We start from the raw sequence: 10,887 nt of genomic DNA on the forward strand, positions 1-10,887 counted from the left end.
TCAAGAATTCTTGACGACATCGAATTGATTTTTGAAATACTTTTTTTGCAAATGAACAAAAAGATTTTTAAAATCTATATTTCTAGCAAAAGGACTGTTAGATAGAATTAAAAAATAAAAAGATCAAAGTTCTATTTGAAAAAAAAAAGATTTTAAAAAATGTTTACAATTTTCATTCACAATAATCGAGAGTTCCCTATGTTTGACATTTCAATGTATACCCCCTCCCTACTCTCTCCTGAACCCCTCGGCATTTATGTTGGCTTGGATTTCAGCCAAATTTTTCTTTTGCATGAATCATTTAATGTTTACTCTTTCTATTAAACATGAAACATATACAGCTTATGCGCGTTATAATCATTGAAACTTTTAGTAAATTGTCCTAGGGTGCCCACTGTTCAAACGGGACGACCAGAAACCTGTTTAAGGTTTCTAAGCAAAAAAATGTTGCAATAGCAATTTTTTTTCATTCAACAGATATTTGTTTAAAAGCAGCGCCTAACCTGCTGCAAGAAGGTTTTTAACCTGTTTAAATCTTGTTGACAAAAGGAAAAAGATTAAAGTCCAAACAGGTACAAGGTGAACCAAAAGGAAAAAGATTAAAGTCCAAACAGGTACAAGGTGAACCAAAAGGAAAAAGATTAAAGTTAAAACAAGGAAACCGGTAATACACAAATGTCCCGCAAGTTTTGAACTCTAAAACTATTTTATACTACTTTTTACTATTTACAAACTGTAATCAACCCTAAAGGATATCTATTGCCGCTATAAAAAATTACTTTCACTTATAAAATATCTTGAAGTAGATTTTTATAATAAAAACCAAAATAAAACCCATAAAACTGTGATACATTAAGATGACTGTTAGACTCAATTTATGATTTTAAATAGACTTATGCATGAAACTTATTGGTTCTATGTACTGGTATAAGGTTAATTGAAATTATTAAAAAAATTTCTTACTTGAGATAATTTTTACATATTTCAAGCCCTTAACATTAATTGTCACAGAAATTGTAATTACGGATGACTAGCTGGAAAGTGTTTTTATTTAAAGATATATAGCCTGAAATTGATTTTTGCATATAATTTGTAGCTTGAAGATTTTTTATGATAAATCAGTTAAATTTGACTTTTATAGATAACTCGCTTGAAATTGATTTTTACAGAGAACAAGCTGGAAATTGATTTTTACAGAGACCTAGCTTGAAATTGATTTTTACAGAGAACTAGCTTGAAATTGATTTTTACAGAGAACAAGCTTGAATTTGTTTTTACAGAGAACAAGTTTGAATTTGTTTTTCACAGAGAACTAGCTTTTAATTAATTTTTACAGAGAACATAGCTTGAAATTGAGTTTTACAGATAACTAGCTTGAAATTGATTTTTACAGAGAACTAGCATTAAATGAAGTTTTACAGATAAATCGCTTTTAATTAATTTTTACAGAGAACTAGCTTGAAATTGAGTTTTACATAGAGAGCTAGCTTGAAATTGATTTTTACAGAGAACTAGCTTTTTATTGATTTTTACAGAGAACTAGCTTTCAATTGATTTTTACAGAGACCTAGCTTTTTATTTATTTTTACAGAGAACTAGCTTAAAATTGATTTTTACAGAGAACTAGCTTTCAATTGATTTTTACAGAGACCTAGCTTAAAATTGATTTTTACAGAGAAATCGCTTGAAAGTAATTTTTACAGAGAACTAGATTGATTTCCAAAGATAACTTTCTGGAATTTGATTTTTACACTAGCCATGTAGCTTAAAATTGAATTGTACAGCTAGGACTAGCTTGAAATTGACTTTTATATAAAACTTAATAAAAATCTATTTTAGCGATAACTAGCTTGAAATAGTATTTCTTAGATAACTCCCATAAAACCTTTTCTGTGACCGTATACTTCATTTATTGGGACATCGTTATTCTGTTAAAATAGTCCTTTCGTTCCAAAATCAAAATTGATCATAAAACCACTTTGAGTATGATTATACAAATAGATCATAATATAATCGTCATGCTAAATCTTTCGATCTGATTAACTATTTAATTAATAGAATTAAACTAAATTATTTCATCGTTTCGGAATATAATTAATGCATTTATAGTAGATCAAATTACATGATACCTAGATTCACAATTTACAACTTAACTCACTAAAACGTAGATTTTTTCAAAAATGACCAAAACTTTTTTTTAAAACTATTTTTTAATGATTGTGTTGTTTCAGAAACTTTTTATTGTTAAAGACAGGCTTGTGTTCGCTTGAAGAAAAAAATGATTTTCTTTTGTTTTTTTGCCCGAAACCCTGAAAGGAACTGTAAGCGTAAATTCAAGTGACCGTCCGTGCAAAGATGACGATGTCTGATTCACAACGGTACCCTTGAAACCATTATCTGATCAATAATGTAAAAGATATTGCGTTTTTCTAGGTTTAAAAGTTTTTAATTCTGACAATTCCTATATGTTTTCTTGAATTTAAAGAAATGCGTTTTCAAAATTTTTAACATTGATATATAATTCATATTTGATCTGACAAACCTTGTGAGTCGGTCATAGTAATCAAGGCATGGAAAGTCACTTTAAATTACGCTTACAGTCCACAGGGGGGCAGAGCCCCTCGCAATTTTTTCAAGAGGAATTAGCATTGAGAGCGGGTATTTTAAGTGTTTAAAATAGTAAATCACTCTTGAAATATGTAAAAATATTGCCATTTCAGTTAGAACTTTACTTTCAGGGAGAACCATTTCTGATTTTTGTAAAAATTGCATCAAACATTTCAAGTAGAATACAATTTTTCTTCTGTAAAATGATTTCTGAAAAATATCACAAAATGTCACACCCCTACTATCGGTTTGATGCCGCTCTAATGTTACAAAATAACTATTAAGTGTTTCATGCAATTCTGAAATCATTAATAAACTTAATTTTTAAATTAGGAAAGAATCATATTTAGTTACTTAAAAGCGTTGATTTAGCATCTGCTGGAAAACAGTTACAGTAAACTTTTAAGATAGTCTCTAGAAAAAGTGGGGTCAAAAAAGAGGGTCTTCGACCCCTTGACCCCCTTCCCTCTCTGAATCTGTGCATGCCAACAATCGCTTAAAATTTTCCACAATATGTTATTTTGGGGACGTGCCAATTTTCTTTAAAGATAAATAGTAAGATGTCAAGTAAATTTAAAGTTTTCCATTCCATAATTTTATAGGTATCACTTTTTAAAATTTTAAAGTAAAGATCTATGTATACACTTTTTTGTACATATTCTTATAAACGTATCCTTAAACTTAAAGTCTAAAGGGGCCGTAAGCTTAATTTCAAGTGACCCTCCATGCAAAGATGGCAAAGCCCGATTAACAACGGTACCCTTGAAAGCTTCGTATGATAAAGTATGAATTAGATATAAATTTTTATAATTTTAAACACTGGTTATTTTTAAATGTAGCCTGCAAAAGGGACTTGTGAATATCTATACTTTAAAACCTATCAGATAAAGTTTTGAGGGTATACCGTTGTCATTAGGGCATTGTCATCGCCGAATGGAGGGCCTTAAGTCCCTTTAAGGAGGAAGGGAGGGATGGAGTGAAGGGGGAGTGGGATGGGAGGGAGGGATTTGTTAAGGAGTGGGAAGGGAGGGACTGGAGGATGGATGCTAGGCTGTATAGAGGATGGGAGAGGCTGGGAGCCTTGTATCTGAGACAGTACCAAGTATACACACACACAAGAATAAACACATTTATCGAGTTATATTGCCAAACCAAATCTAGCCTTTTCTATCCAACCCCAACCCTCGCTAACCTGACTAACCTGTAATCATCCAACATAAATAAACGCTCATATTTGACTAATTAACAAAAGATACGTACCTCCTAAAGATACCTACCTCCTAACCCATCCAAAACTCAAAAAAAACTGTAAAACCCGTGAAACCTGTAAACCCTGAAAAACCTGTAAAACCTGTAAACCCGTAAATCCTGTAAAACCTGTAAAACCGTAAAACCTGTAAACCCTGAAAAACCTGTAAAACCTGTAAACCCTGTAAAACCTGTAAACCCGTGAAACCTGTAAACCCTGAAAAACCTGTAAAACCTGTAAACCCGTAAAACCTGTAAACCCGTAAAACCTGTAAAACATGTAAGTATAAACCCTGTAAACCACATAAACCCTGTAAAACCTGTAAACCCCTTAAAACCTTTAAAAACTGTAAAACCTGTAAAAGACTTTAACTCAGCAAGCAAACCCGATCTATTTAACCCAAACTCAACCTTACTAGACCAAACCCAACCTAACGAACCCAAACCCATCATAATTAGACCAAACCCAACCTAACTAGACCAAACCCAACCTAACGAACCCAAACCCGACCTAACTAACCCAAACCAAACCATACTAACCCAAACCCAACCTAACTAGACCAAACCCAACCTAACGAACCCAAACCCAACCTAACTAACCCAAACCGAACCATACTAACCCAAACTCAACCTAACTAGACCTAACCCAACCTAACTAACCCAAACCAAACCTAACTAACCCAAACCCAACCTTACTAACCCAAACCCAACCTAACTAAACCAAACCCAACCTTACTAACCCAAACCCAACCTACATAAACCAAACCGTACCTAACTAACCCATGAACCCAACCTTACTGGCACAACGTAACTAACCCAAACCCAACCTAACTAACACAAACCTAACTTACCTAACCCAAACCCAACATAACTAACCCAAACCCAACCTTACGAACCCAAACCCAACCTAACTAACTTGAACCTTACAAAACATAACCTTTCTTCTATCAATTAATCCTATCCATCTATAAATCTTATCTATTGATCAATCCTTTCTATTGATAAATTCTATTCACTGATCAATCCAACCCATTGATCAATCCAATCCAATAATCAATCCTATCCATCTATCAATCCTATCCATCAATCAATGATATCCACCAATCAATCCAGTCCATTGATCAATCCTATCTATTGATCATTCCTATCCATTGATCAAAGACCTGTTTTCAGATTTATCCTATATATTCATAAATCTTCCTCAATAACCAATCATATGTGTTTGATCAATTCTTTCTATCGATCAATCCTATCTATCAATCAATTCTATCCATTAATCAATCCAATCCATTGATCAACGATTTTTTTTCAGATTTATGAGGCTATAGTAGCAGAAATGTTTAGACTGAACCCATGGAGGTTGATTTTCTCTACCCTTTGACCTGACCTGACCTGACCTAAGCATGGTTTCTCGAACCCTCGTCTCCCTCCCTCTTCACCTTCCACCCCTACCCTTCATTCTCCTCCTTTTTCTCCCTACAAACCCAGGTAAAATAAAAAAACTAAAAATAAAAAAAACTTTGCCTTTATCAACGCCTTGGAACGCCTGATAAAGCTATACAAATCCCAGTCTAATTGATTGGAAATTTTTTCCATTAAAACATGTTCTAACTAATCAAAGTAGAATTTGTTCCTCATAGAATAAACACAGCTTCATTAATAGTATAGAAATTTAATGCTGTTGATGTACTTGGGGATGTTTTGATTGACTCAAAAAGACAAGAAAAAAGTTATCGACTAAAAAGTACAGAAGTCTATGACCTTAGAATACAGAAGTTAACGACCTAAAAGTACATATAGTTTACGACCATACTAAAGCTAACAACCTTAAAATACAGAAGATAACGACCTAGACAACACTAGAGATATAAAAAATAACGACCTAAAGTACAAAAGTTAATGACTTCAAAGTATACAAGTTTACGACCATTAAAGTACAAAAGCTAACAACCTTAAAATGCAGAAGTTAACGACCTAGACAACACTAGAGATACAAAAAATAACGACCTAAAAGTACAAAAGTTAATGACCTCAAAGTACACAAGTTAACGACCTAAAAGTACAGAAGTTAATGAACTCAAAGTACACTTACGTTTATTTTTTGAAAATTAAAAGAAAAGGAATCTAGTGTTTTTATGGCACGTGTGGAAAAATTCAAGCTTTTAGTAGAGTGTTGATCTTAATGTATTTCTTACAGATAAGTTGGTTTAATCTCATCGATTAGAACACTTTATTGCTCTGGGAGAAAGTCAGGGTTGTACACAGAGTAAACAGCTCATATTGCAATAGTGTTCACACTTAATAAGAAAGGGTGGATAGTTGACACAGATAGAGAGAGGGAGGAAGGGCATGGATACAGTTAGTCTGTTTGGATGTCCGATCATAACTCAGGAACCCCTTGACCGACTTGCCTTAAATTTTGATTGGGGAACTCTAAGTTTTATGGCTCGACTTGTAAATGAAAAATTCCAGGAATTGTGTTCCAAAGCTAGGAATTAATAAACTACATTTATTTTTTATTCAGAAGGCCAAATTTAACCTTCATTTCGCTTTATAACATTTTAAAAATGAAAACGGAAAAATCTGTTAAATCTTACCTCGTTACATTGTATTCTTATCTACAAGGGAACCCAACAATTCTGAAAACCGCTAATAAATTTGCGATTATTTTTGCAAAAATGTTCTTTTAAAATCCGCCAAAACCATGATAGAAAGATGTATAAAAAAAGAAGTAAATCTGAGAATATGATATTCAGTATAATTTCATCTACCATCATCTATTTATCTATTCAATTTTTGTTATTAAATTTATCATTTTTCAAGGGCTTTTCACCCCCCCCCCAAAAAAAAAATAAGTTGTTCATATTATTTAATATCTGCATGTACTGATGCAGTAGGGAATAATATTATTATAAATGAAGAAAATAAGAAATTATTATTCTTATAGAAAACAAATATATTTGTATGGAAGAGAGGTCACAAGGACGCTACAAACAAAAGATGTGGTTAAAAAAGAGGGTTTATTTGAGATAATTGCCCCCCCCCCCTTCCATACATATTTTTATTTTATACTAAAAAGATGAAGGGTAGTAAATCTTTATTCAATAAAGCTTATGCAAAGCCAAAAATCAGTAAAAAGTTTAAATCAAAGTTTATTTTGATGTAGCTCACTGTGATCTTGCCAGGCTGCAATTCTTGCATTAAACGTGGTGGGTCGACTCTACACTGGGTAACCTGACTTGACAGTGGACAGTACGACTGAATGCATGCATATACAGTACATGTTGTACCGGCACGGATCAAGCAAAGGTCAATGGTCTAGGAGGGGGGAGAGAAAGTTTCGATGAGTATTGCTCGAAATCCCCCCTCACCCTTAAAAATCCTTATTTACGCCCCTATGGGGTAGGGGGGGGGGAGGGGGCATTGTTTGAATTAACAAAATTCACAGTTTCATGATGGGAAAAAAATGTAAACCATATATTTAATATTGAAGTATTTTAGTTCTTTTTCTTAATATCAAAAGACCAAAAGCAAATCAAGATCCATGATTCCATGACGTTCGAAAACTCTAAAAAATTCTTTTCGAAAATAAAATAATAATCCCTGGAATGTTTTCTGAAAATTTCAATTCCTTGAAAAAGTTGATTTAATTTGATCCTACTCTCAATCCAGAACACAGCTAATCAAATTACCTTTTTTTTCTGGAGAAAATTGTAAAAGAAACATTCTTCAAATTAAAAATTCAAAAGGATAAGTTAGTGATAGCTTATAAAAAGTGATTAAGTCTTTTCCACAGACTCAGATTTTCTAATCCTTATATCTTTGCAACCCAATGTGGTACAGGTAGACCTTATTTATTTAAAACTATGAGTTCTGTAAGATCAAATAATCTAAGTTAATATATTAAAGGTATACACAATTAGATTGCAAAGATAGGAATCATATTGTAAAATGTGTAAAGTCCCCCAATTTTTACTGATTCAAAAATATATTTATTCCATGAAATATGTAAATAACTTAGTTTAAGATAAATCAATTTATAGTATTCAAATAAAATATTTTATCCTCTGAAAATGATAAACCATTGGTAAAATAAGAGTCAGACACATATAAATAAAAGAAAAAGTAGGAAAAGTCTTTATGATTGGGTAATACAATAGGGACCAGAGAGCTCAACCAACTCATTATAAGTTGAGGGCCTTGCATAATGCTAATTAGTAGACCTATTCATTACCAACAGGGTGCTCAAGTTTAGCGGACACAGTGTTCCGTCCTAATAGAACTCATCAGTATGGCTGAATTTTTATCAGTTTTTGATTTTTGCAGTTGACGGGGCTTGAACTATGCATAATTAAAACATGCATTGTGACTAGATAAACTACGTTTATATCTATACTATCTATATATGTACCTTCTACCTAAACTACGCTGTAAACATGTTTGGAGATAGCTTAATTACTTTATATCTATCCTCGCTAATCTTATAAATATGTATATTAAACCCATTCGTCATACCCATATTGTGATTGCTTAACTACATTATATAATACAGCGCATAACTTGTAATTACAATGTTAAAGACCCAATTCTAATCTGAACTGAAGAAATATACCTTAGTTGATACAGAAACTCCTTTTTGATTATAGTTTTGAGAGTTATTATGGTTTTTGCTGAAACATACAAATGAGATTGTGTTTTGTATAAGACATTGATCAATAGATTGCTATTGTCCGGTTGACATAACTAAGAGGATCGGGCCAGGTGTTAGTTGCGTTGATAGTTTAGGGATTGTAGCCATGTTGATTGTGTCCTGAGTCTAAAACTAAAGAACGAAAAGTTTTGACTTAAATGATTAAATGCCACTTCTGGCTTCATTTAAACCTGAACTTTAACCGTGAGGTTAAATATTTAACCCTCTGCTTAAATATTTAACTCGCCGAAATCGACGAGTTAAAATTTAAAAACAAGGTTAAAACCTAGAATCCCACAATCCCTATTTGTCTATCATCATTCAACTGAGTAAGTGGCATTCAACTTTTTACGATATACTCAAAAGTAAAACTTTGATTGAATAAATTTCACGTTTTAGATTAATTAATAATTTAATGTTTGCACTTAAACCCAAATTACGGTTGTAACTGGAAATATGTTAAATGTTTTGTTTTCCGTTACGTAAATGATTTAAAATTTAAAAAACAACTGATTACCGATAGTTACGTAATATTTCTCCGTAAATCCTTTTCTTTGATTGGTTCAGATTTTTTCCCGGGAAATTCAAATTTAAAATTGAGAAAGTTTAATATTTAATTAGCTACTCATTATTTTACAGAACATTTAACCTCGAACTTAAAATTCACGCATTCTTTAGTTTTAGACTCTGTTTAAGACATTGATAACCCTAATGGTAAGCATTAAGGCGCAAAATCACTTACATAGAGAAACGAAACCACAGTTGAAAGTTTGACAAATAAGGATATCTCATTCATTGATTAGAAAAGGAAAAGGGAAAGGGGGAATGCCACTCTATATAAATGAAGGGTCACTTAAAATTACGTCACCAGTCCAAGATCCTGCACATGGATCTTTCCAACCTTCATTTGTTGCATATAATTTGCTGGGTCGACTTTACACTAGGTAGTCTAGACTGGTCGGTACGACTGAATACAACGACAAAAGGCCGGTAAATCCGTGTACCTTTTCAGATCAATCAGCGATTGGAGCCATGAAAGTTCTTTTAAACTAAATTGACCGGGGTTTTTAATGTTTAGGAAGTTCAGCCATTAATAAACCTAAAACCTTATACATTGGTGGAGTCCTCAGCACAACAGCAACTGCACAGGCGTTCACAATGGAGGCACAGGTAGAAACCAGCTGATCAATGGTCAACTGAAAAACAATCAGCTGATCAATGGTCAGCTGAATAACAATCAGCTGATCAATATTCAGCTGAATACCAATCAGCTGATCAACAATCAGTCGAATAACGATCAGCTGATCAATCTGAATAAAATCTGAATAAATAAAAATCTGAACTAAATTAAAATGGTTTTGTTTTTTAAAAGTTATTTATGCGTACATCAATAAATCAATAATAAATAAAATCAATTAGTCAACAATCAGCTAAAAATAATCAAATTATCAGCAATCAGTTAAATGATAATAAAAACAATCAATTTATCAGCATTCAGTTAAAGCAATCAGCTGATTATCTATCATTAAACAATAATCAGATGATTACAATCATTTATTCAGCAATTTATAAATCAGCAAGATAACAATGAATTTATCAATAATCAGCCAAAATAATATAATCAATTAATTAATCAGCCAAATGAATAACGATTAGTTATTCAACAAACAACTGATTGAATATCAAAAATATAAAATCAGCTTTTTAAAGCTTATTTTTATCTTTAAAATAAAATGAAACCACTTTGAGAAACAACTGTTTGCAAAAGTTACAAAATATTTTATTAAATATGAATTTCATTCTTTTTGCACTTTGCACTAGGATTACAGGGGCGAATATAGGAATATGTGAAGGGGGAAGGCTTTAATTTGTAATCGACTCTGACTCAGAAATAAGTTTTCGATCCTAATTTTATTAAACTCTATATAAATAATTTATAATCATTGGTTTCTAGTACTTTTCATATATAGTAATAATTTAATGAAAGAGTACAGGATAGAGATGTCAGCGATAGTGTAACGTAACGTAAAATGTACGTTTTTGTACATTACGTTACAAGAATGTGTAACGTTTGGATATATTCTATATAACGTGAACGTTAAACGTTAACGTTATAGGAGTGTTCATACCTAACGTTAACGTTAAACGTTAACGTTAGAGGAATATACCCCCAACGTTAGCGTTTTGTGGAAATGTAAAGTTATTTTTCTAATATCTACAACTTTTTTGACCATAACGTAAAGAAATGTTTTGTTTCCAAAGGGAGCTTGAAAGTCTAACGTTTGAAAAATGAATTGTGATTTGATTGAATATCGTAACGAAAGGATTTCTATTTCAAAGTT

At 32.1% G+C, this 10,887-nt stretch overlaps 1 protein-coding gene across 1 annotated transcript in view; it reads left to right on the plus strand.

The window, feature by feature from the left end:
* The first annotated feature begins 5,141 nt into the window (after positions 1–5,141).
* The window catches only part of LOC111710019 (glutamate [NMDA] receptor subunit 1), a 9,109-nt gene continuing 3,363 nt past the window's right edge, over positions 5,142–10,887 (plus strand). Inside the window, exons 1-2 of the mRNA XM_023484020.1 lie at positions 5,142–5,343; positions 9,624–9,715. Of these exons, the coding sequence (XP_023339788.1) occupies positions 5,259–5,343; positions 9,624–9,715 (177 nt within the window). The 5' untranslated portion in view covers positions 5,142–5,258. The remainder of the gene's footprint in view (positions 5,344–9,623; positions 9,716–10,887) is intronic.

This window comes from Eurytemora carolleeae, unplaced genomic scaffold (assembly GCF_000591075.1).
Source record: "Eurytemora carolleeae unplaced genomic scaffold, Eaff_2.0 scaffold932, whole genome shotgun sequence".
Classification (NCBI taxonomy): domain Eukaryota; kingdom Metazoa; phylum Arthropoda; class Copepoda; order Calanoida; family Temoridae; genus Eurytemora; species Eurytemora carolleeae.